The sequence below is a fragment of the Fulmarus glacialis genome, unplaced genomic scaffold, assembly GCF_000690835.1.
Source record: "Fulmarus glacialis isolate BGI_N327 unplaced genomic scaffold, ASM69083v1 scaffold6674, whole genome shotgun sequence".
In the NCBI taxonomy this organism is placed as follows: Eukaryota; Metazoa; Chordata; class Aves; order Procellariiformes; family Procellariidae; genus Fulmarus; species Fulmarus glacialis.
In genome coordinates, this window is record NW_009209888.1 from 7601 (window position 1) to 35517 (window position 27917).

At 36.4% G+C, this 27917-nt stretch overlaps 1 protein-coding gene across 1 annotated transcript; it reads left to right on the forward strand.

Moving 5' to 3' along the window:
- NDFIP2 (Nedd4 family interacting protein 2) lies at positions 1-27917 on the forward strand (the record flags this gene model as incomplete). Its single annotated transcript, XM_009576979.1, has 8 exons — positions 1-157; positions 1673-1800; positions 5790-5849; positions 9052-9139; positions 18297-18421; positions 21575-21641; positions 25344-25449; positions 27306-27917. Coding segments are annotated over 7 exons (729 nt in total), but the record flags the coding sequence as incomplete, so codon positions are not given.

Consider the following 27917-nt stretch of genomic DNA (forward strand, 5'->3'; position numbering starts at 1 on the left):
CTTCACAATGAGGATGACCCCCCAGAGTCTTCAGCAGCTGAGCAGCCTTCCACGTCTACAGAGACTACACAGACTCCCCAGACGGCAGCCTTATCTGAAGCAGATACTTCCCCTCCACCTTACTGTAGCATAGCTGTAGAAGCAGCTGCAACCTCAGGTATCTCTCGTGCATAACAGCTTCTCAGGGAGGAGTGTGTATGAATCAGCACTTGGTTCAAAGTGGTACGATGCTGCGGTATGGTGTGGGTTTTTTTTTTTTTTTTTCCTTCTCCTACGCACACAATTGCAGTAAAAAGCTATGCTTTCATGCACAGCCCTTTGTCTGGTTTGTTCACAAGAAGCACACTTCTAAATTACGCTGATTGTTCCAAATTACTAGACTAAATGGATGTTCATTAATTAGTGTAAGAGGTTTTATTTAAGTCTGCATGTAGTTCAGTTCCACATTTAATCTACATCTTTGAATAGTGCTCCATTATTAGACCTCATTAGCAATTTTCATTGCCTCTTTATAAAAAAAGAAAAAAAAAAACAAAACAAAACACAAAGGACTGATTTGTTAAAACTCAAACTTCTTAAGTGTGTGCCATTGTTTGGTGAAAATATTGCCATGAAAAGATTCATTTTGCTTTAAAGGCTCTTGATAAAACTTCTTGTGGAAAATGAGTAACAGGGGTCGTCTTCTCCCTTTATTCACTGCTCCCTTTCCATGAGGTTGTGCCTTTTCTTTGGGGTATGGGAGACTTAACAGCAGGCAACATCGAAGTCCCTGTTTAAGCAAAGTTGCTCAGATTTGTGTTTCCCGTGTGTCAAATAAATATTTTAGAAGTAACCTCCAACCTAATTTTTTTCATGTTGATTAAAGGAGCAATTTCCTGTCCCTGTTCTTTGAGACAGTGTTTGCAAATATAATACTATGCAGAATTATCCCTATATATAACATCTTTGTGGTGGTGTGCTGACAAATCTTTTTACGGTGTGACCTGTGCTGACAAATCTTTACCACGTAAGCAATCTTCTTACAAACTACTGCTGGCTGTAGGAGGAAGCTCAAGGTGTATTTTAAATAATTTTTATTTATTTTGTTAATAATTCTATTCTATATGATGATGTTTTACTATTTCAATATATAAGAATGAAGTCTGTGGTCCATTTTTAAAAGAATGTGGTGAAATTGAAATCTTGGAAAAACTGATTTTCACAGAACAACTGGAGTTGGCAACAAGGCCGTACTAATAAAAATATAGCATGATTATTACTGAACTTAAGTAGCTAATTGATGTTGATAATTACAAGCTTTTTTTTTTAGCATGTTTCTGTGCGTGTCTTTTGTATGATTTGATAAAAAGCCTTTGGCTGGAATGCCCTAGGGATGTAACTCAGCAAATATGATTTTTTTTGTTCATGAATTTGTTGGCTCCTTGCAGCATCTAGATTAAGATTTCTGCCTTGAGTAGCAACTAAAACCACCATCAAGCTGTTCACTATTTTATTTTACGAAAATAAAGTTTTTTTAAAAAACTTATAAGAACTTACAAGATAAAAATATCATCAGTTTCAGTCTCTGTTGGAAAAAATATACTTTAAAGCTCAGTGGTTACGTGCATGTAAAATTTAATATTTTTTGACATCTTTCTGGCTTAAAAATGCATAACCTCTTTATTTTGAACAGAAACACACAATGAATTTTATCCTGTACCACCTCCATACAGTGTAGCTACCTCTCTTCCTACTTATGATGAAGCAGAGAAGGCCAAAGCTGCAGCAATGGCAGCTGCTGCAGCAGAAGTTGCGCAACGAGTAAGTGATATAGTTCTGCTTTATTTCCATTTTGTGAAACATGTTAGGCTAACCTAATTGTTTATAGCAATTGGGCCTATATTATGGCCTATTTATTAAAATAATACTGGGCAGGTGATTTAAATGTTTTGGATGCCTAAGTTTTGTATAGCTAGTGTAAGTTAGTTGTGAAATACTATGAAAAGTGTATCATATTCACTCTTTTCTGAGGCATAGCTGCTGTCTAAACAGCTTTCAAAGCCAAATTTTGCCCTGTTTTAATAGTTTATTCAGTATTTTGTCATCTTTTAATTAGGTATCCGGTACTAATGTTACTTTGTAGAGTTATTGCTGATATTTAGTGTTTCAGATAGTTAAAAAAAAATTAATGAACAAAGTAGACCTTTAGAGAGGAAGGAAAATTCCAACAGTCTGGAAGGGGCAAAATCCCAAATAATGTACATCCTTTTTAAAAGGAAAGGTCCCTGTTGTTTGCTCTATGAAAACTATAATACTGAAGTTCAAAGAAATGTTCCAAGTACTTAAAACAAACCAAAAAAAACCCCACACCACGAGTTATGGTAAACAGTAAATTAAGTAATAGGTATATATTCAGTGTTTACAGTTTTGTAAGAATTAACATTATAAAGAATACAGTCTTCAAAATAGAAAATTGATATCTGCAATTAGTGTTAAATGTTAGTTTTGTAAGCGAAGTTCTTCCTCTTTTTTTCTCCCAAGTTTTGGAATGTGGAAGCTCTGCTGTTTGATAGTATTGGCCATAATGTACTATATCCAAATTAGGCATCCAGTACTTTCCCTAAAAATCTCCACCTTGAAATGAAATGTGATTACATTTGAGATGCATTTAAAATCTTACTGACTGCAGTGTCCTTGTGAATGAAAAAAAATTTCTGCTCACCCAGCCAGAGGCTGTTCCTTCCTTGACTGCTGTGCAGTAGTCACAGTGCACAGCACTCACTTCAAGGTACGCACAGCTACAGTTGAAGTGGATTTGTGTAATGTTGCTAGTGAAGGTGTTACACAAAGCTGTTTTACTAAATGCAGTAGGCAACCGGGGACATTTGAATGGTTACTTGCCAAGTTTCTGCTATGAGGTGATGATCTCCGGTTGTAACCTTCTAACTGCTTTAACAGGAGCTTGGATTCTATGTAGTCTGTCCTTACTGCCTGCCATATAAGTAAAACTTTTGCCGAAATACTGGTCTGAATGAAACCCTCAATCTGAAATTATAAACCTTTAAACGTACTTGCAACATTAGCAACCCAAACCTTAACTTTTAGGGTACCATTACCAGTCCTGTGATGCTTCTGACAGGACACGTGCAACTCTTGCAAGATTCTTGTTGCTTTTAACTTTGTATGTCTAGAACCCTGTGAGGTGAAAGTTTCAGACATACAAGCAATCTTCCTTGACCTGGATTTCACAGGAAGAACCTCAGGCTGGGGTTCAGACAATTTCAAGAATAAAGCTAAGCAAAAAAAAAAAAAAACCCCAAACAAAAAAAAAACCCAAAACAAACAAAAAACCCCACAACCCCCAAAAACCAGTGGTTTTTGCCTTGTCATTTTAAGCTTTTTTTTACTTTGGAGAGCTCTTTCTCACGAGTTCAGGTCACTGTGTCAGAAACATCTTTTGCCCTTCCTCAGAAAATCTGCCTGGTTTTGGCCAAATTACAAGTTTTTGAAAAATGAGTTTCCACAGTTGATACATACAGCTTCAAATTTAGTAAATGTGTGGAGATTGTCTTGCATGAACAAGTTTAAGCTGCTCATAGCTCTGAAGGGGATGGGACTGCAGATGTGCTGTCCCCAGAGAACATTCTCAAATGTTCTGTATCAGAGTAGGATTATGGGACTAAAAGTAGATACTCTTTATGATTGCTGTTGACTGCTTCTGGTGAAAACACTGGAACTGAGAAATAGGAATTTCTGGTGTGCCCTGAAGTAGTTTTATTATTCTTGGCCTTTGGTTAGAAGGGAAGGGGAAAGCCACTTGATTCAACTGCAAGGGCATCAGTGGTAGGTGGAGGGAAGAAGGACAATGACTCTGAACTTCTGAAGCTTATGTGTTGTGGGAAGAGAAGTCTGGTTTTGGTTGGGCAAGGAGGTAACTGGCTCAAAGTGAGCACAGGCAGGGATCAGAGAGGATCGGTCTAAGTCAAAGTAAGAAAAGGCAAGGGTGAATGGAGAGCAGTGGTATGGAGGGAGTACAGAGAGATTTAAAGGAGAAACAGGAGGTAGAAGGGTAGACTGGGATTGGTGGAGAAAGGAACCCAAGTGGGGACAAAATGTGGTACTGGGAAAGGAGCTGAAGCTGGTGTGTGAGAGAGGAGGAATAGGGAGGGAGAAGGAATCTGGAGTTAAGAGGCAGGAGAGTAGATGGCAAAGTGAGAAATAAACTTTTACATAGTCTGCTTTTCCAAAACATACAGTAGAACTTGGCATTCAAGAACTAGGTGCTGACACCACAAGAATTTCACTTACTTGTGAAAAATCAGTAGGAACACACCATCATTCCCCCAAAGCAGAGATTGGCTAAAAAGTTGTAGACTTTTTGTAGACTGTACTAAGTTAGTATCAGAAGTCTACTCAGTGTACCTAAAAGCCACGGTCTTGCTGACTGCTAAAGATCTCAAGTTTGCTAGAATTTCTGCTCAGTTTGCTTCTGTGGTTTTTTTTTTGGTTTTTTGTATTTACTTTTTTTTTTAAAGCACACGCATGCACACACGCAAGCTATATTAAAGGAACAGCATTAAGGTTGCAAAGTTGAGATTTGGGGAAAAAGTAGGAAATGCTGAAGTTGAGTTCCAGTTTTGTAGATGATATTAAAATTATGTGCCAGCGCAGTTTTAATTAATGCCATTTTGATTACCTTACCATGTGATACTGCCACAAAATCCCTGCTTTAATATCTCTGATGGACTTACACTGGGTGGACTAAGACTGTGTAATGAGACTGTCTTAATCTGGCAGATAACTGGAGTAAGAAAAGAAGGTCATGTTATGGTTAGAGTGTTGGTTTGCCATCTTGAGGGGAAGGATTTTGATCCTTAGCTCTGAATACCCATGGAAGAACAGATAAGTTCTTTGCACTACTGGTATGTAGTTAATTGTTTTCTCACTTTCACTGTCTTGGAGATCACAAGCAGTGACAGCTGCAGACAGTACCTGACTTGGCGTTACACACTTTGCAGAACATACACAAATGATGTAATGTAGTTTTTCCAGTTTTTATTTTCAGCCTTATGAAATCAGTGCTCTTATGAATGTGAACTCTGCTATGATCTGTGCCTCTAGTTTCTTCCTTGTAAAATGAGGATATATTGCCTCTTCGCTACAATAATGTGAACAGTTAGAAAAAGTTAAATGTCCTGATGTTACCTTGTGTTACCATGTTACCATGTACCTATGTTACCATGAAGCTGATAATTGTTTCATGGTATAATCCAAAGTGTGCAGTAAAGAAGGCTACAAACCTACTCATTGAGCAAAAGAGAGGAAAATGGTATAAAAAGGCAGCACATTTAATAAACAGCTTTCTTATTTTTTCCCCTGAATCATGTAGGGATCTTACAAAAAACATCAGTGTGATCATATTAAAGACTTCCTCATAGGCCCTGCATCCACAGATTATACGAACAATCTAAACTTAACATTTACTGAGACTTTCAGTACTTGGTTTTGTGTAGCTTTTCTTACAAGAATAGATAGTGTATAAACATTTATTTCTTTCAAACACTCCCAGACAGCTCAATGTATCAGAGAAATTGATAGCAGACCTATGTCATCAGTAGTGATAGCATTAGTTACCTTGGCTTTTGATGCTTTCCTTTTCAAATTCTCAAGGTCAGTTTTGAAAGGTCAATTTGAATGGACAAGAATATTGCTAACAGTTAAATGACTTGTTTGTATGTTGCAATGAATGGCTTTTACTTAACGCTTTTCAGTTGCATTTGTCTTATGTTTTTCTGTTTTTACATGCTTAGCACGCCCAGTTTAGGGAGTCTAGGACTCTGTTTGATGAAATATTCCTCAGTCGTCCAGAGGTATGGTATAGTTCTCTCTAGTTTAGACTTTAACTATGAATGTTCCTGCTGGCAAACAAATGCTTCTGGGGTTCATTGTGCCTTTTTTCCCCCACCATTAACTTCTTCATATTGTTTTGTATGCTGAAGGTATCATTTATGGGGTTTATTAAGTAATTTGACCCTTTCCTCAGAAGTTTTTCTCTGTAAATCCACTGCATTGAGAAGAGTTATATCAGTTTAGTTGCCCAAGGGGTTCCTGAAAACTTGGGTTCTTGACTTGAGTAAAGGTGATTGTCTCACCGTATGCCATGCTAGGTTTCAATTTGAAAGATGTTAAAAAGCATTGGGAGAAAAAAACAGTCCTCTTTTTGCAGAATACTACAGAGAGTACTGTGGTTTGGATGATTGAATAGGTTCGACTTCAATAGATACTGTGTACTGTTTGATGTTCTTTTGCATAGAGAAATTACTCTGTGTGACATGCCATTTATGTTGATAATATATTTTGCTTTTTAGATGCTTCTCTGGTCATACGAACAGTAAGTTTTCTGTTCATACAGATCTTGGCATATTTAGCAAACAAGAAATATTGTCCATGATCCTTAACATGGCTAAATTTGTCAAAAATCAATCTGAGATACTGAAACAGTATTATATATTTTATGGATTTGTGTGTGTTATTATATGACATTCTTCTCATTAAACAGAAAAAATATATATAAATAAAATAGATAATTATTCTCATTGATAAAAATGTCAGCGTCTAATAGAAGTATTATTATGAAATTACGTTTAGTTCTAAGCATCAGCATAGAGGACAGTCATTCCACATTGTCCCTTTTCATTCCTCAAGAATGGTGGCAAACAATTATATTTCGAAATAAGACTGGGGCAGTTGACACCAACTAGATCAAATGAGAGCACTGTGAAAGACAGACAGTATTAGTGGGGCTTGAGCGGTGGCCAATTAGTGTCTTCTGTCTGCAGGACTGATCATAAAACCACATAATACTAGATGATGTAGGTACAGGCTGAACATGATTTAAGCACAGGATACTCTTCCTTAAACATTCTGATAATTTCATATGCCAATTTTTGGAGACAGTAAATAGAACTCGGTTTAAAATAATTCCCTTTTGACATGGAGTGTGATAAATTACAATTTGTTCACACTTACTACAACAGTGCCTACTTGCAAATGTCTGCTCTCATGTCCCTGGATTGTATATTGACCTGTGTTTCTCCCACGTGTAAGCCTTAGAGAAGCCTGTGCGTATAGAGAAACTTGCTAAACTTGTTACTGTAGTTGAGCAAAATTTTGTGAAGCAACATTTTGCATAGAGCATAATTCACTAATTGGTTCGGAAATGCCAGTATGAAGTACAGTAGTTAGCAGACAGTTTAAAAAAAAGTCCAAAAATTATTTTATATGGGGTTTTATAGACCTTCTGAAATTAAAATGGAAAATATTTTTGTTGTCCTGACTTGAAAAGGAACTTTTGTGGCATACATTTCAGACATGAGCACATTCAAATGCAGCTCTTTGTTTAATGCATTTTCAGCCCTTCCCTTTTCCCTTCCCCCATCAGTCTTGTAGCTGCAGCAAAGTTGAGCTAAATAAACTAAATAGTCACTTAAGGTGACCATTTAGGGACATCTGAAATTATGTAGGGTTGAATTATAGCCCCCTAAGATTGTTGTTCAGCTAGCCTTTTGTGCTTTCCTTGGATTTTTCTATGTGAATAGAAGTGCTTTTAAAGTAAGTTATCTGATACAGACTCTTGGTTAATTAATCTGAAATAAAGAGCACAGCTGGAATTTCACAGTCGTGTTATGATGGGTAAAGCTGTCTGCCTTGAGTTGGTACAGTTCGTTCTAGCACATTTTTAACCATAATCGCTATACCCTGGTAAATTATTTTGCTGTGTTGAAGAAGGTGAACACATCAATCACATGACAGAGCTTTAGATCACTGTGATTGTTTAATGCGCTTTTAGTTATGAACCTAATATACAAAATAACATTTGGTTCAGTGACTGAATAATCTGGTAAAATCAGAATTGTATTATTTCTGTAGTAAGTGTCTGCTGTGGGTGAAACAGTTAAGTAAATCTCACTTGAACTGATCTCCCTTGATTTCAATTTTTTTTTTAATAGGTAATTTCATATCTCACTTCTAATACATTATGATTAATTGGAGAACAAATAGGAAGAGAATGTTACTCATTCTTATGTCTAGACCATATTACTGCTGCTACTGACAGCATTATTTAACTTGAATCGTCCTGCATTGTTTTGATGTTATTCGTTTAAGTATAAAAATGGTGGGTTTAACTGGTTTTACAGTTTTCATCAGGCTCTCTTTAGTAAGTGCTGTCATCATGAAAACTTTTACGTTTGCCGGCCTACAGTTGCAGCGATGTTTTACTTGTGCACGGAACTGCATACGTAAGATCTGCCAAGTTCTGTTGAAAGTCAAGTACTGAGAAACAAAACAAACTTATACTTTCAGTATTTTAAGATGTAATATTTGACACGGCAGGAGAAATCTTTGGATTGTTTTGACTGACATCTCTGTTTACTTTTGTTTGACTTAAAGTCCTGTGCTTTTTGAGTTTAGAAGACTTTTAAATACTTTTAATGTGCTCGCGCCCTCTAGTGTCCCTCGAGGCCTCCTTTGCTTTGCGTATGTTTTTCTGTGGGTTATAGGATAGGCAGATTGGTTAGTGCAATGCTGTTGCATCAGCAATTTATTTTAAGACATTAACCTTATTCTAAAACTTTATTCCATATTTTGGGAAGCATTAAAAGACTTCTGGCAGGAAAAAAATAGAACATGCTATGTAATAATTTTTCCAAAAAATATTTAATAGCTTGGCTGCATATCGAGATAGTTACAGTAAAAAAAGAGATTTCTGTTGGGTTTGATTGTCAAAGTACTCATCTGAAATAATTTCTAGCTTCGTTTAAGATGAATAGGCAGTATGTACGTATCTTCTACAGAAACTTTTCAGTTAAATTTGGGCTCTGTCAATATAAGCAACAAATAAGGGTTGTTTCATAGATATGAATTCTTTTTCTTTTAAACTTCCTTGATGTGGACATGTTACAGAAATGTCAATTTTCTTCTAGCTGTAGAAACATAATTAATACTTTAATCCTACAGATAGTTATTCTAAAATAAACTTTTCACTAAATTATCACTAACCTGTAAATCCAGGAAGAAGAGTATCCACCACGGGATGATTTCAGTGATGCAGATCAGCTTAGAGTGGGCAATGATGGCATCTTCATGTTGGCATTTTTCAGTAAGTTATCTTGTATCCCAGCCCTACTGAGGTATATCTTAATTGTACCTTTTTTCTATGGAATATAAAAGATAGCTGTGATAAACTGCATTAATGTACTGTAATGAATGGATTTTTTTTTTACCTGTACACAGATGTGAACACTTCCTGTTCCAGATGTAGCAAATATGTTGCACTTTCTTCCTGTGGCATCTGTCACAGATAAGGGGACAAAGCAAAATCATAGTAAATGTTTTGAGGCATAGCAAGGCTGCACAGTTAACTATGAATTGGGAAATTCTATCAACTTCTAGTTGGACTACCAACTTGCATTAAAGGCTGGATCACAGAAATCCGGCAATCGATTTTTAAATAGAACAAATCTGAGAGAGAGATGATGTGCCATATAAAAGTTGCTGATGTTAGTGTAATGAATTAAATAGCTGTGGGTGGATTTTTGGAACAAATCCAACAACGCTTATTTTCAGGTTGAAGTAACCACTAGCATATAAAAATGTACTGTCTTCAGGTAATGTCTGATTGCAACCAGCAAGTGCTATAGCACTTTGTCAGGTACTCTGTGCGTGCACGGTACATATCTCATCTTGTAACTTATGTACTTCATTGACCAAAGTTAGATTTAGCCACTATAAGTTACTTCTAGAAAGAAGCTGCTTCTGTTTTGCCAATTGCGTATTTCTTTCTAATTTCTGAGGATATTTTCCCTTTCTGAAAGAAATGTGTTTGGCAACCTGGATGGAAGCTTGGTGTTGGGGATGTAGCTGTTTTTAGCATTTATCAGGATGAAAGCTGATTGATTATCCACTGAAATTTCCTTCATGTCTTTCAACCTAGATCTCATCTTAGTTCTTGTTTCTTTTATGTCTTTCACAGTCTCTTTATTTAACTGTTACGGATGCAGATTACAGAACTTTTCATGGACGTTTTTTACATGTTGGTGTACAATGTACTAGGACAATGTGGTGTTTGCATCTTGGGATAAAAATGTATGTGTCTACCTCACATAGCAAATATATAAATATTTATATAGGGTAACAAAGTGAGTTTTGTAGTCTGACCTCTTTCTGTAGTTGGACCGTAGAAAGGGTATATATTCTTGGGGGCAAAGGGGGGTATGGCTTCATTTTTCTTTTTTTTCCCTTTTTTCCCCTTCCCTATGTGCTACAATGGGTTTTTGTATTTACTCTATGTGTGAGCTTGTTCCTGGTTCAGGCCTTCATCAGCATTGCACTTGGAGGTCAAGTGGATTGTTGGCTCTAATATGTTTTAAGTCCTTAAAATCACAGCTGAAAACAGACTTCTTAGCTTTGCAGCTAGGAGCACAGTAGTAGTAAAAATCCTGCTATGCAGAAGCTGAACTGGAATCAAAGGCTCCAAAAAGGATCCAATGATACTCACATGCAGTTGGCCAAAACTGCATGCCCAGCACCTTGTGTGCATCCTCAAGAATGCAGATGTTTACTTGGATAAACTGGTAACTTTCTCTTCAAATAGCTGTTTAGCTGAGACTGACTGCACAGAGCACTACTTTTACACATTTGACAAAAAACCTCTGTAGATCATAATTTTTCTTGATTATTCTAAGACTATGTTACTGCCAATTTTGCTCGCCTATGAATGAAATGCATAAAGTGAGTGCTTACACATAGCAAGATATTTATGCAAGTGTATGCTTAATTGGGATCTGTGTTGGCTGTTATGGATACCGGTTACATACGGAAATTGATAAAGTTTACTTGTTTTTTGTGTTCATAATATGAGGAGTTCACAAAACCTCATAGCATTTAAAGACCTGTAGTATTAATTTTCAGTAGTTTTTCTCAGGGAAATTGGAGAACTAAATGAAAAATGAGCTTAACTTAATAAGGGTAGATTGTAAGTAGTGGGTGGTGTATTCCTGTCCCCCTAATAAGGAAATAAAAGTCTCCATAAAGTTGATGTATGTAGATTTAAGAGAGCAGGAGTTAAAATGAAATTTACAGTATGGCTATATTTTGTTTTTTTTCAGGGTGGGATATGTTTCAACGCCACAAGTAGAGGTGGCAGATCACAGAGAGCCTAGAATAAGTTCCCTTACTTAGTTAAAATGCAGGAGAAGAGTGTCAGGAACTGTGCTCTAGTGAGAGGAGCATGGAACGAACGGCTTGTTCCCTATGTGCTCTCCCACCTCCTCCCGTGACTTATATACAGTGCTGGTAGAAAGATCTTGCGGGGCAGGGCAGGCTGCCTTTGTTTTAAATATAAAACAGTGAAGCTAGCTTTTTTAATTTCATTTTATTCAACTGTAGTACAATAAAATAAACTTTTTACTGAGCTTACCTGCACATTGCAATCAACTAGTGATATGTAGCTACCATCTAGTGGTAGCTGCTCAAGTTGCATAAAATTGCTGCCTTTAGGCCATCTAGTGGCCAGATCTGTGTGTTTGGGTTTTTTGTTTGTTTTAGGAGCTTGGTGCATGCAAGTTACAAACCTGTTTCCCATCTAAAAAAATACTGTTCTGTTTAGCATAACTAAATAGAATGAGACAATATACTCTAAAGAATGAAAGTCCTTTGTATGAACAGGTGGGTTTTTTTGCTTTAGCACTTGATTCAGAAACTTAGTGGAAAAATTTCGAAAACAACCTATTTTATTTCTAATATGTGGTAAAATCATATGTTTTAAGAAATTGGTGTTGCTCTTGAAATCTGTGATTATGTTGGAGAGCAAAGAATCTGCTCTCTGATGGTCAGGGCTGGTGTTTGTCCGTTTCTGATGTAGAGGTAACTTTGCTGTGAATGCAAAATGCAGCAAATTTTGCTATCAGATCACTTAATATATTTTTTTCTGTTATGTATTTTTAAGTCAGCTGTGCCTTATACAGCGTAGTAGAAACTTTTCAGAATGCCAGAGGAAGTTGTTAATAGGTGAGTTTCTCAGAGTGATTTTTTTTTTTTTTTTTTTTAGTATGCACAACAAAAAGGAGGAATTTCTGAGCTGTTTCTTTCCATTTTGAACACAGCTGTAATGGTGATAGAGCAAGTAACTGTCATGACCCAAAATGTTTGGTTTTCATGCTTAATCTGCTGATAGTGGAAGTCTTTTGAATCATGTCCGATTGGCTCATGCTGATTCATTATGTGAAGGAGGTCGTTTTGGGTAGTAATAAAAGGCTTGTATGTTTTTCCCTTATATTTAAGGAGTGCTTTAGAAATATCAACCATCCTTTTCACCTGTGGGCCCCAAAAGGAATTGCAGAGCTCATCTGGATTCTTTGAAACCATGGAAGGGAGTTTTGGGTTGTCCCTACAACCTAGGAAAAATGAATACTAATTTGAACCTCACAAATGGGTGAATAAGGAGGAAGAAATGGAGAAAAGTGTTCCATCATACAGCCGAAGTTTTAAGTTCTCATACAGAGATCTGATTTGTTCTTTTTGAACAACATCTGGGCGATTTAAACACCATGTACAACTTACACCAATAACATCTCATGGTGTGGAGAAATGTAAATGTACATACTGTCCCAGATGCTATATTGGAGCAGATAATAACCATACCAAAATTTTGTAAACTAATGTTCATACAGTTTTCAAAGCTATTAGATGCTTCAAACAGTCAATAAACTGCACGCAAGCTAAGGTATCTACGTAGGGGGTTTCAGGCAGGCACAACTTGGAATGCAGAGTTGTAGCACAAGCTGAGGGTGAGCACAGCCTCCTGTTGTACGCTTCTCGAGGAGTGGTAAGCGTGGTCTAAATTTCTGGTGGGAAGATTCCTCTGTGTGAATTTAGGAAACCTGACTTCTGTATGTCCACATCATGAATGTTATGCAGGTTTCCCTTAGTCATGCAAGAGAAGCTGAGGGGAAGTCATTTGACTGAAATTGCAAATGTTGGAAGGAGATAAAGGAACTATTTTGGGAATGCTTATTTCTCTCTGGTTATCAGGGGAGCCTGGCTGACCTTCATACACAATCATCTAACTTCTTTCTTGATGTAGAAAGAATTTGACTTACATGGTTTCTCCATGCGTGTTGTATATAATAAGAAATAATTGGAGTGAGGAAGCTTCTAGTTGGGCATTAAGAAAAATTTACCAACAAGGGTAATGAAGCAGTAGAAATAAATTGCCTAGGGAAGTTTTTGAACATTCATCACTGTGTAGAAAAAAAAATTGTCTGTTGAAGTTGATAGCAAATGCTTCTAGTGATCATCATCAGATTTCAGGTGAGCCCTTCAGGAAGGAGCAAAAATGTATCCCAGTTCAAGAATGGAATAAATTCTCTGCAGGAGTGGGAAGAATAATTTCTAGTGGTGTGTGAAGACCTGAAAAGTATTATTTATTGCAGTATGCTTAGTAAACCTAGGCCAGGTATGAAACATTAAGCTCTTTGGTGTTTGCTGTATATTAAAATAATAAGTCATTGGACAAACAAATCGGGGAATAAAGGATGTAACTGAGCATGGTCACTTTTTGTATATATAGTTGCTGTTGTAATCTTATCACAGGCTTGAGCCATGGTTAAAATTTGGTCTTCAGACCAAAACATAGGTCTTCAGACCAGTTTTGCTGGCTTCGTTTCATGATACTGAAAATAAACTTAAGACAAATGATTAATGTGTAGCTGTGGAAAGCTAAGTAAAAAAGATCAGTAAGTGAAGTACAAGAACAATTGAGGAAAAAGCACATTTGTTCTAGTACGCTTGTCATCGTTGCATTTTCTGATGTATTGCAATATGTGCAACTCAAAACTTTTGCACAAGATTGCTTAATAACTTGAAAAACTAAGTTTTCTTTGTTCACTGTAAGTTGTGGGAGTAGAATGAAAGGATGTGTCAATATTGGTTTGCAACTTAATGAGCATTGATAAAAAGCAAGCATGGATTAATAAATTGTTAATGCAAAGTACAGCTTCATACGTCATCTTTGCCTTGCCCTTGTAGTTATTGGAGAACGAAGAATGGCAATAGATACAAGCTTGTTGGTCAAAACTAAGTTGAATTATTTTACTGCAACTTCTTTGGATTTGCCGATAGATAAAAGACTTTTGATTTCTAACTTTAATTTTTGATATGAAAAATCCTATGCTGACCACTGCCCCTCTGAAGAGGGCTTTGCGTGTGGAAATAGCTGATGGATAGCCTTATTTTGCATGTCAGATTCTAAGACTTTTACAACATTTAGAACATCCTGTGCTTTGTATTTTGGCTGGGTTTATCTTGCCGCAAACCATAAAGAGAAGTACAAGTATAACATAATTGTTGTGAGCACCACATTGGATATCAAGAAGACTTTTTATTAAAAAAAACCTTTAGTCCAACTCTCCTCATCCCAAAAAGCAACTTCTTACCTGTTTTTCATTATGAGTTTTGTTGTCATGAGGAAGTAACTCTAATGGTTATATTCTTTTTATGTGAATTACATTAATACAGACTTACTTTTTCCTCTTGTTGGCATTTCAGGAACGTATAAAACTCAAAAATCTTACTTTTATCAGTCCCGCTTGTCTGTATGGTGTTAGAATAGCAAAGAAAGAGACTGAAATCATGATGCCAGGGCAGTCAGTGTGAGTTTCATCTAAATGCCTGAAATTTGTTAAAAGAAAGAGGACAGTGGTTGAAAGTTGGGCTCAAGTATGAATCCAAATGCTAGCTGTCTCTGGGATAGGAAACAATTCTTGCTGCAGAGTGGTTAGTTTTGCAGTGGGAGTCTAGAAGATGAACACAGAACCTGGCTGCATGAAGAGGATGGGCAAACAGAAGTTAAGAATGCTTTTTTTAGTTAAAACCATGATGTGGTTGTAGCAGCTTGTTAGACTTTCTATCCCATTTTTGGGAATGGCTTTCTTCTTTATGATAGCGTGTATTAGTGTCAGACCAGGAACACTGTCTGTATGAGAATGTCATGGGAAGCTGAAGCAGTATGAAGGACAAGGTCATCTCTAACTGCTGAGCAGTGTCATTTACATTTCGCCAAGTGAGTGGATGCAGGCAAATAGTGGAGGATTGCATTTGTTGCAGCAAGAAGCTCATGCAATAACTTAGTTGTCTCTATTTAGCAGACAGAGAAGGAAGTAGATACATCTACAGAAAATAGTAGATGCTTCCTTTTGCTAGTCTGTCCCCTCACCATTGTATTTTCTTTCTCAGCTTGGTGGAGAAACTTGTGCTGTGGCTTCTCTTTGGTAATATAGGGATGAAAATTATGGCAACTTTTATTGTGATAATTAGGTGAGGCAGGAATTATACAGAAAATAATATTAGTAACTCTTAAGCAGATGCAGCGTAGGGCTCAGACAACTTGCGTGACTGGCAGAGGATATACATCGAAATGATCGTGGAAGAAGATACAGGTAGATAGATGAGGCTAATCTGGATGTGGAGGAAAACAATTGGAAGACAGATAATGTTATTTGTTGCAGTCCACTCAGAAGCTGGAGATGCATTTCTGAAAGGAAAGAATGGATTTTGCAACCAGAATGAGACAGTGAAGATGATTTTTGGAGTAGCAATAGGACACAGGGGAGGTGAGAGGGAAGCAATGGGGAAGATTGAAAACATGTAGACATTATTGTTGCCCATCTTAAGTTTGTTAAAATGATACAACACCAAGGCAATGTTGGGAGAATCTCCCTAATACATTGCCTAGGTTTCACAGAGGTGGAAGTAATATGTTCCTCATACTGCTGAAGACAGAGAATTTTGATTAGGTCCTCACTGCAGCATTTTTCTAGTGGATAGTTACAGATCAAAACTTAAATAGTGAGATTTTTCTTCTGTATGTGGTCCAGTTTTATTGGAGTATGTGAACTTGCATAGTTTACAACTTTTGTATAATTTATGCCTTTTCCTTCCCACTTGTATTGTCTGCTTATATAAATTGATGGTTAAAGGGAAAAAAGCTATTTTGAACAACATTGGAACATGCTGATGCCTTTGCTTTCAGGAGTTGGGCAAACAACTTAGTGTTAAATATCCATCTAACACTTATCCAGTGATTTTGAATATTCCTTTAGGTCAAATTGAAAGGAGGGTAAAACTGTCACTCTGTTCAACTTAGATTATAAGAACTAATTTCTTCCCCCTCCTATATTTATGATTGGGAAATCTCTAATTTTTATAATGTGTGTACAAATTAGTTCAGGTGTTGTAAAAATACTTATTTTTTAATATATACCTATTAAAATTGTAAGTATTCTGGGATTTCCTCTAGTCTGCATAGTCCATTAGAAACATGTCTATCTTCTGTCCTTTTTTGCATGCCTATCTTTGGAGCCACAATCGAAGTCACCCTTTGTAGCTTGAGTAGTGGGGAGAAAGGGAGAGAGCAGTAAGCTGTTACACTGGGAGAGGAACACAGACATGTTGAAGAACTAGCGTCTGAAATCTGTTACTCTTAAAAGTATGGTGGATTTGGAGAGCTTGCTTAAAATAGGGAAATCCTGTTTTCAAAACAATGTATCCAAGCTTTCTCAAATGTAAATGCTTTTGTTGTGTTTTGGAAAGATAGGTAAATGTTAGGGTCACAGTGTTGTTCTTAAGTAATAGAAATGCTCTCTCTGTTTGTTCTTCTCTGCGTATACCTATTTGGATCAGCATTTATTCAAAGTTGTTTGTTGTGCTTTTTGGTGTTTTGGTTTTTTTGTTTGGTTTTTGGTTGGTGTTTTTGGTGTGTGTTTGTTTGTTTGTTTTTTAAATTTAATAACTAGCATAAAAGTAAGCTTTCTCCTTGCCACCGTCTGTTACTTATGGCTCTCTCCGAAGCAAGATGTTTTCTCACTTGTACAAAATGACTGTGTTGATGTAAAGTCTTCCAAAACTTGTCTTGGAACTTCAATTTCTTTACAGTTTATGGAATCCCACTGCAGTTTTACAGACTAATTTTGCATTTGTGGGCAAATCATTGCATCTTCATGTGGATTGTTGGAGGAGTTGTAACAAGGTTTTAAATTACAGAAAAAGTGATTGTTTATAGATAATCCTCCCAAACTGACTTTTATTTAAGAAAACTGTTGACCAATTTTCTGTTCCTAATGTTTTGCTACAAGTGTTCAAACTTCTACTGGAAAGACAGACTTTTTTTCCTGTGGTGATTTAATGTCTGATTTTTGTGTGGGTTTTGTTTTTTCCCTAAGTTTGGGGATTTAAAACATTAAGGATTTGTGTGCAGGAGTTTTGTTCCCCTCTGCTCCCCTTCCATTCCTGTTTGCCTCTTCAGTGGTTTTTGTGTTTATTGTGGGCTTCCCAAATGTTTTCAATTTTCCACTGTCTTGTCCCCTCCAGAATTCCTGTATTGTTGTCTTCCGCCAGCTGCCCCAGCTATTATGTTTGATGGTTTTTTCGTTAGTTGCCCTCACTTACTCCCAAAGGTGGGATGTCACCTAATTGGAATTCCCACACTTTGAGCTGATGTGTGCAAACTGAAGTCAATACAGATGTTGTTGTTGATTGCCAAGTACATAGGCAGATATGAAACTTTAAATTGTAAAACTACTGGGAGTTGTGTGAAAGTGTTAACTGAAGTAACAGTGGTAGTTATGCTCAATGTGCTTTTTGGTTTTTGACTTCTTAAGCTTCTATGTAAAACTTCCAAGGCTTCTTATATCTTATGCTTGAATATAGATCTAAAAGAGAAGACAGTAACCAATGAAACACCAGCTTCTCAACTTGTCTTCGTTTCTATACTATGTTTACAGAGCAAGAGCAGATACTTTTATTCTGTTCGATCCAAACTGGATAAAGCTGAATATGCAGCCTAGATACATGCACGTATGTGTGCATATAACTATATTTTTGGTTATAAAAGTGTAGCAAGGTTTTTTTCCTTTGTTTTAATCCAAGTCTTGTATGTTATAGTCCTTTGTTTGCATTTACCCTTCATGTCTAGTGTCACCTGGTTAGATTTCTGTAGCCATGTTATACTTTATTTTATGTTGGAGTTTTCTGTTGTTTAAAGTAGTAGGTTCCAGCCTGTTTACCATTTGCTTTGTTATTGAGTGACTATACCATGGGGAATGTCTGGGTTCAAAGTCAATCTCTGAAAGCCTGAATTACCGGAAGGGAATTACTGACTGTGTAAGCATGTCCTTATTAGTTTAAAAGTGAAATTAATGTTAAGTCTGTTTGCTTAGCTTTACAGTTTAACAGAAGCTACTGTTTCTTTTATTTTATAGTGGCATTTATTTTCAACTGGATTGGATTTTGTTTATCCTTCTGTATAACAAATACCATAGCTGGAAGGTATGGTGCAATCTGTGGATTTGGTCTGTCCCTGATCAAATGGATTCTCATTGTACGGGTATGTTTCTTGATTCACACTGTGCAGACTGTGTTTGTAGAACCAAATCATAACAATTTATTCAAGGATATATAATAATGGAATTAAAAATCAGTATATTAAATTCCAGTGCTTAACAGAGTGCCTAGAATTGTCGCTAACTTCCATTTTAGTAGAGAATTTACTTGCTCTCTATATTCATATGTGCTTACTAATGATGAAGCTTAATCTATTTTTATCTGACATAGCGTTTTGCGTTCATCTTTCCACTAAAATAAATGCAGAATGACTCATTCTTTGCACAAATATTTAAAAGCATACAGAAGAAGTGGAGCAAGTATCTAAAATGGTCACTGGGATTATAGTGTCCTATGTGAAAGATTTTATAAATGGCTCAGCCCATTGGGGGAGGGGGGAGATCAGAAAACATTTCTTCCTTGTATCTGATTCTTTTATTCCTTGTAAGATACATACTGAATCAAGTCAAAATTGAATATGAAGTTAGTCACATTTTTACCATCTTAGATGCTCAATTTCTTGATATTTTCACTGCAAGACTAGATACTTTTCAGAAAGGTATGTTAGCCAAATGGAAGTTACTTAGCTGACTAAGTGGATGCTAGATGAAACATAATGATTCTTTCTGAACTTGAATTCTACATGTCTCTGAGACACAACATTTAAAATCTCATCCTGTCTAATGAAGAAAGAGATCTTGGATAACTTAGTCATCTTTTATGCCCTGCCAACTCTGAATTTTTTTTTTTTTTTTTTTTTTTTCCTGTATGCATGCTAACAACTTAACTTGATTTGGTCTTAGCACAATAGTACAAGGATTGTAGAGAGAAGAGATTGCATGGTCCTTCCTGGACATGTCCTGCATCCTTCTTACAACCGAGGTGGTTTTGTGGGGTTTTTTTTGATTCCCCAGGGCAGGGGCATGCTACTGGACCAGATGTGATTCTGGTGTATTTAGCTGGAATTCAGGGTTTGGGATGGAATTTATCTTAAGGGAGCGAGAAGACATGACTTTGTCAACTATGTGTTCATTGGGGATGTTTTCAGCTTCCCTTGAGTCATACTAAACAGAGGGCAGAACTTGCTCAGTTTTATTATTGTGTCACTTGTGTCAGTTTTACTATTCCAGCTTGCAAATGTGCTCGTTACAAACACAAAATTAATATATGCTAAACTTTCTTGAAGAATTACTGTGTTCTAGACTATATTCTGTTACTAATTCTAAAATATTAGAGCTGACCAATTTCAAGACCTCAGGGGTGGGTTTTTTTCATAGCGAAGATTATCGTCTTCCTGTGTTATCTCCCTTTCTAGAGACCATAGCAGAAAGCCCATAAGGTGTATGTTGACAATTTTGTTGTAATGGTGACACACAAGCATGCGTGTGTGCGCAAAATTGTTCTGTTCCTTTGTTTCAAGCTCCTCCAAAGCCTTGTGCTGCCCTTTCTCACTCAGGGTCAGTAGTACAAAACTTTATAGTGTCTAAACAGTCCGAGTTCACACATGCTCTCTTTGTACCAGTTTTTACTGGGGGGGGCGGGCAGGGGAGAACAAAAGCACAATTTTGCTCTTGAGGGAATTCTGCAGCTATGGCTGCTTCTGCCTAAAGAAAGTGTGAGAGTAATGCACGTAGGCCAGTATTTGATTGCTGGTTTTAGTACATCTTCTTTCCAATTAAATTAAATTGTAACTTTTAAAAAAGTGTATTGGTATATATGTTTAGAGAATTGAAAATACTGACTATCAAGCGAGATGGGACTAATAATGTTGTCAGCTTCCTGGGAACTGAGTATTCATTTGATATTTTAATGAAATGTCAAAATATTACATGCTTACTCTGCCAAATCATAGAAATGCTAGTATTTATATAGGGGTAATGTAAGTACGAATTCTTTAGTTCAACTTAGCAATTCTGTTTCTTGATTTCCACACACACACACACACCCCTTGGATTGCCCATAGAAATGAATACAGTACAGGATTAAACCTTTAAAGAATTCACATTATTTGGCTTTATTCTGGAGAAAACATGTGGATCTCAGTGCACAGTTTCTTGAATTAAAAAATAACAACTACATCTAAAGTTCTTTAAATGTCTTGGATTTTTATCTTGTTGCATATATGGCCCAGTAGCTTCTCCTCTTTTTTTTTTTTTTTTTTTCCCTATTTTTAGAGTAAATTGAATTATGTGCCTGAATTACTTGATTTCTTGGTTGATACTTCTGAAATATTGTAGAAATGGCAAATGGGAAGCACTGTGGCAGGGTATAGTAAACGTAGTGAATGATAGGAGGATGGAAAGTGTATGAAAAGTGTGCAGAGCTGCTAAATAGGTTACTTTATTCCTTCAGGCAACTTTTCACACATCTCCCCATTCCTACTTCTTATGTGAGTTTTGGAGACATTTGATTAGCCTTTTTATCAGTGAAGCATGCAGTCTGGAGTCTGGTAAAGGCACAGATACCTGTCTCCAGTACCGTCACACCCTGCCCTCCAGCTGCCTCCCACATCACAGGGAGGACAAAACTGTCTACCATGGTCACTAACAGGAACAGTTGAAATGCCACTTCAAGGTTCATTTAGTTGCGTTCAGCTCACTGCTGGGAACTGAATGCTGGTTTGAAAATGAAAAGACTTTAATGAGTTGGGGGTCTTTATGGGGCTGGTATTCTTGGCAGCGATTAACAGTAGGGGGTATACAGAAGGTCAAAAGCTCTTCTTTTGAGGGGTCAGCAGAACATCCCTGTCTGATAAGATTAAACTAATGTGGCTTTTGGTGTTAATATCTAAAGCAGCAGGCTGCTGTAATGTGTTTGGGATGGCAGGCATTGGGGGGAAAAAAGGAAAATCGACAAGTGGTGATTCATTATAATAGAAAATGTCAGATGATTCTGGCAAGTAATACACGTTTGGGTTTTTTTAGACACACATATATTTTTTTAGAGGTTTTAAAATAACTTTGCCACAGACCAACTGACACTGGAAGTGTTATTTGTATATTAAACTGCTGCACAAATACCAGTTTTGTGTTTTAGTTGGATGTATTACTTTTATTTAAATTTGCTTTTTCCACTGTGCTTTCTGTATTTGCATAGTGCATTAAATCTGCCTTAGTCATCTGTCTTACTGCAGCTAAGCCTCATGTATGAATTTCAGTTTTCAGATTACTTTACTGGATATTTCAATGGACAGTACTGGCTTTGGTGGATATTTCTTGTACTTGGTAAGTGGCAATTGAAAACATTTCTGTTTTGATGTGGAGGTACTTAAAGATGAATCATGTCATTGTAAGTAAGAGTTCTGTAACATGTTTAGCTATATGTTTTTCTTTAGCTGCTGATATTTTTGTGTGTTGTTTTTATTTCCATAGTGTTCATGAGGTTATTGGTTACCATAGTGGTGTTATTGTGGGAACTGTGGACTATTCAAATAAGCTTCAGCTCAAAAAATTTTGTTCTGCATATGTAATTATGTACATACCTGAGACTTGTAATTTGTGCTTTTTAAGCTGCTTCTACTGATCTAGGGGTGCAGAACTGTGTAATGAAACTTCGGCTTTATATAGAGAACATATTGAAAAGTGAGTAATATTGAGTACTTACATGTATAAACCTGTATGTCAAGTATTAAATTTTAAGAAATGTGACTGATCCTAGGAAGGTGGAGTCTGCTGTCTTGTACATAAGACACAAAACGTCCTTTTCTAGCCCTTTGAAATGCATACTGCATCAGTAGTTTCTCAGTCGGACAAGAGAATGGCTTCATGCTTTCTGATCACAGTGCTCCCATGATGTCAGCTTTCTCTTAAGACGTCTGTCTGCCCACGTTCAAAGTCATATGCGCATCAAATTCTGCTCTTCTGTCTGTTTTTAATTAGGGTATACCAAACCCCAACCACTATACCTTTTTTCCTACTGTGGATTTTGTAATTTGAATATGGAATCTGGAATGATTTTCTTTTACAGAAGTGAATGCTACTATCCATTTTATTTTCTAGCTCTGGAAGCATAGTATATTGTTGCTGGTTCAGTAGGTGGCACTCTTCCCTTTGAGTCAATTGACTCAAATGGCTAACAGCAAATGTTAGAATGAAATGTTGAGTAAATTTTAAAAAAAACCAAACCAAAACAAAACCAAAAAAACCCAAACAAAAACTACCAACACTGAGATCCTGACTGTTTGTGACTTGCTATTTATCTCACAAGAAATGCCAGAAATCTTGAACAATGTTACCTAAAACTTTCTCTGTCTGCCTTTTAGTAAAGTTCGAGGGCATTCATCAGACTTCTTAATACTCAGCTTCTTTTACTGTTGTGCACTTGGTTGCTTGAGATATATAGAAACTGCAGATGTTTAACGCATCACAGCACCAGTCCCTTGAACGCTTTCATGTTCTGTCTGAGGTGATTGCATTTAAGTAGCAAGTGAAATGACTCTTTACAGGTACAAACATCTCCAGATAAACCTTTAATTAAAACAAACCCTTGTGGTGCCTGAAGTTGGGGTTTGACACTATTTTCACTTGGATGAAAATAATGTGTTCTTCCCCTCACGTTTTCCCCCACTGTGTCTATGGAAAAAGCTGTGTGTAGTTGCTCTTTTCCCTAGTCTTTTGCAGCGCTTGTTCGGAAGTTAGCTCACTTAGATTTAGGAAAGCCTTATCTTCAGCCTTGAAGGTTATTTTTTTTCTTTAACTCACAAAGTTTATAATATGCCTTGGAATAAAAGGCACTGTGAGGCATGCAGCAGTCAATGTTCCCTTGTCTTATGAATGTTTTGCATGAAATTTGCCAACTGATAAAGTAGATATACCAAGATTGCTAGAACACCATAGAAGGATTTAACCCAACAGAGCTACTTAGCAGGACATGGGGGAGTATTATCAAGTCACGGGAGCTCTGCCAACCAGGTCTGTGTTTCATTGTTTCGGATAACTTTCCCATTAGAGCACGCAAAGTAGCATGTCCTGCGTCCCTTCGGAAGTGAATGAACTGAGTTGGATTCTTTCTTTTGCATAGTCCTTTGACGTACTTGAGCCCACCTATTGCCATCTTCTCCTCCCTTCTGGTGTTCACCTATCTGTTTCTGCTCCCTTCCCTTCTTTCAACGTCTGGAAAAATCTGCTCACGCTTTGTGGAAAAGTGAAGTAGTCTACTTCCAAGGAGCTGTCATGTACAGCGAACAAATTGAAGAGAGACAATTCTAATTTTTAAATTTAAATGTTAGCCAATGTTTCTTTTTGAAGAACACAATAGAAAGTGGTTTTTTTTTTTCCTTCCCTAAACAGAGAAATATAAAATATGGGTTGAACTTGGACTGGTTTTCCAACATGTGTAATGCAGAAAGTATGCTTTCAGGCACCTTAAGAGCTGCCTGCCCACCTTTTGCTGTTTCAGCTGCTTTTCAGTTGAACGTGGGACTATCTCTGGTAACGTCTGGGTAGCAGCTTTTTTAGTAGACTTTCGATCCAGATCTTAGTGCTTTCTTCTCCATGCAGAATTCACCTTAATCGCAGAAATGTGTCTGGCTTAGGTCAAAGTTCCAGTGATTAGCAGACCATTCTCTGTGTTTGGGGTTTTTTTGTGTGTGTTCTAATGAGGCTTTGGTTTTTAAAAAGCAAAAAGAAAGTAAATAAAATAAAAATTTACCAGTAAAAAGCATTTAGAGAAGAAATGAGCATAGGAAAAAAAACTCCGAAGTCTCAACCTGGAGAGCAGGAAGAACAAGTGCATCACATAGCAATATTAATGTAACCATAGAGATTATTTATTAGGATGCAAGACGATGAAAAGGATGAAATCCTTTGCTAAACTTGTTAAGATTCAGTTTAGATTTTCATTTGAACCTTTGGAATCATAATGTACATGTGTATATATACACATAAGCATATATCTTCAGGGTACCTGTGTGCTCATTAAATGAGGACAATTGCTTTCTAGGCTCGTGTTTCTCTCCACTGGATGTGGAATTCAGATTTCGACCCCCGCAACTCTTTGGGCAGGTTATTTTGTCTGTGTTGGATTCTCCCTGATCCAACTGAGGAATGGATTAATCTGTTGAAGTTTATTTAGTGGAGGAAAATGGACCAAAAGGCTGTGTCCACTATGCAACAATGTGTTTTTCTGGGTTTGTTTGTTCAGATGTCCAGTGAATCTCTGAATTGATAAAATGATAAAATAACATCATGTTAGTGATTTCCATTGTTGCAACTGTAACTTCCGTGTTACTATTCTGTATCTCTTGTTCCTCTTATCAGAGCGGAAATATTCTTTCAAATGCAGTTAAATTTAAATATTTTAAAATAATTTGAAATGTGGAGTTGACAAAAAAAAAATTAATCGTAACACATGTTGAGTAATTTTCTTTGAATCAACTGTTGTTCTTCCTCTTCTTGGACAGGTGTATTTTCCTGGATGGTTAAATCTTAAGCCATAATCTGCTATAATTTATTATTGGCTTGTTGCTAGAGCAATCTGTACTGTCTGTCTTTCCCCTTTCCCCCTCCTCCCACCTTTTGACTTGCAGTACATTTATCTTATACATTTCTAAAGGTACGTTTTGTGGTTTGAGTAGTCTTCTAACACACTAGTAACTTATTTTAAGAATTCTACTTGAAAAGAATGTGCAGCATGTATTCTTTTCTTATTTTTTTTCTTCTTTTTAAGTTCTTTCATGCAGTCTTTTTAGCAGATGATACTTGAACCCAGAATGAGTGTAAAATTTCTGAAAAGCCTTCCATAAGGGTGTATGCTAATATTACAAGATAAAAGCAGAAGACTTGCGTGTTGAATTTGTGAATGATGCATAAAGACCTCTCTTTACTTAGTATAATCTAGATTTTAAAAAATTATTTTAATAAGAATAATGTGAGATAGCGTGTACTTAGGTTGATATAATTCATTTTGTGCATTTTCTACACTTTCAGGACTCCTCCTGTTCTTTCGAGGCTTTGTTAATTATCTAAAAGTCAGAAATATGTCTGAAAGCATGGCAGCTGCTCACAGAACAAGATTTTTTTTCTTGTACTGAAGGTAAGCAATTTTTAGTGATAAGATTCTGTCTCCCAGGAAAACTGAGAAGAATGAAATACTTAAAAATAAATAATCAAACTTCTGTCACAAAACAGAAGTCTCATGGTTTTTGAACATCTGTCGTGAATGTTGTATATATTCTACATGGACTTGGAAATATCTCAAGTCTCTTGAAGTCATGAAATTTGAAAGTAAATAATGCCTCCAGTCCTCCCTGGAACTAACGCTCAGTAACAAAAACAAAGAGGAACCTGTTGTTTTTCCTAAGCAAGAAACAGTGTCTGCTGCCTGTCAGGATACTGTCCTTTGTGTTGGAAAACTGGCTTTAGTAGTCAACCTGTTGTCAGCAAGTTAGGAAGCACTAATCTGCCTGCATATTAAATCTGATTGACATGGGTCTGAACATGCAAACAATAGATGGGTATTGTTTCTCTTTACATGACTGGATTAAGACAGTCATGTACAAGTATGATTATTGTGTATGCAACAATGTGCTTTTTATATCCTTCAGGTAGCTGACTAATCAGTCTGGCACATATCCACTGTTTTTTTTATTTTTATACTTTCTATCCTTTAGGTGGATCTATTGGACTTCACTGTGTAACTTAAACCAGGGGACTCCGTTTGTGTTCAACTTTTTTTACTTAAATTGCATGACAAGATAAATTTAAGCCTAGAAATAAGTACTGGAGCATTTTCATTACTCTGCAGTTTACTTAGGATGCTTAAATACTGTATTTTGACTTAACTGAGAAGCTATGTTTGCTGTAACAAAGCCGGTGTTCGTAACTTTTCTCCAAGATTGGTCACAGGATCGTAACCAGCAACACATTGTTGAAGCCTGAAAAAAACTGAGACAGTATTTGCCTAGAAAAGAACGGTTCCTTTTATATAAGACAGTGATATACATTTAAAAACAGCTAATGGTAAATATCTATGCTATACTATATAGTTCTTGATCATGGAAGAAATCTGTTAACATAACTGTAACATAATACTTCTTTTTAATGTGCCATTTTGTCAAAATTATGTGGTAAGTTAAAGTTAAATAACTAAGGCATGTATTGCCTTTCAGTAACCAACCTAAATTGTCATCTGTATGACAGCATTTCCTTTTTACAATAGTTACATCTTGCTCTTTTTCTTAGTAATGTGGTAGCTTCTTCAGGATACTGAAATTTGTAGAGTCGAGACTGAAAATATCTGTTAGCTTTCAGTACAATAAAGTTTAAAAATACTATTCAAAAACAATTGTTAGGACTAATTGGTATTTGAAAACTGTAGCTTGAAGAGAATAATGAGAGTGTAGGATAATGTGGTCTGGGATTCTTTGCTCTCCTGCAGTTAAAATTCTGCTTTGGGACAAAATGCTAATTAATTCAGCATTAACTGAAGTTAATGAGTTGTCCTGTCTGAGTTCAGTGGCTTTGAATTTTTTCTTTACCTGTAAGCATCACTGAGAATGCATGGGCTCATGAGGTCTGTGGAGTGTTTAGAGTGCTGGACACGTAAATATTATTTTTTTGAAGCATCTTAAGTATTGAAAAAAGAAGTTCAAATTAATTGCTATCACACTTAAATGTCCTTGTTCTTGCATAGACAGGTAACTTCCTCTACAGTGACTATTAGTTTTAATAAATAACAAATATTACTTCTACAGTTATAAAATACTCTCAGGTGTTCTTTTGAAATGATAGCAAAATAACAGTAAATTTTTGCTTATTTCTCCCATCCTGACGGCGGGGGAGGGGGGGAAGACTGCTTCTTTTCTGCTTCTAGGTTTAACGTCAGTTAGCAACGCTACTTCTAGTGAATCACTGCGATGAACTGAAGTACAACTCTTTCTTTATCTCCAGACTGCATCGAACAGACATTCCTTTCCTATACCAGTGTGAAACTTTCAGATGATCTGTAACCCTCCGAGTTAATAGGATAGAAGACTACTAAAACCAGAAGACAAATTAGTGAAGATACGGCTTCAGAAACGAATGACAGGATAGTTTATGCTCAAATAGCAGTTCTTGTCATTCTAGTAAATATTTATAATTGCTGCCTTTGTTTTAGCACATTTGTATATGTGCTTATTAAAAACATAGCATTGAAGTAAGAGCAAACCATCTGTTAGTATAGATTAGGTACAGTCAGACTTGGTTAATCTGTGCTTGTTGTATCTGAAAGATTTAAGTGGTAACTTGTTTCACAGCATGTATGTACCACTTGTTGACTTGTTGATCTGAACTTTGAGTACAATGAAATGCATTAAATGATTCAGATTAACCAGTTCAGACAGTTTTTTTATATAATTTAGATTCATCTAATGATTGTGTAGAACATTTTTAAGTTTACTAAACCCCAAAGTTCTTTGTTGTCACAAACTTGTATTCACCAATATTTTATCAAATTTAAACCAATATACTGGTTTGCCTAAAACTGATACTCCACTTTGAGTCCCTTGTAAATAATTCTGC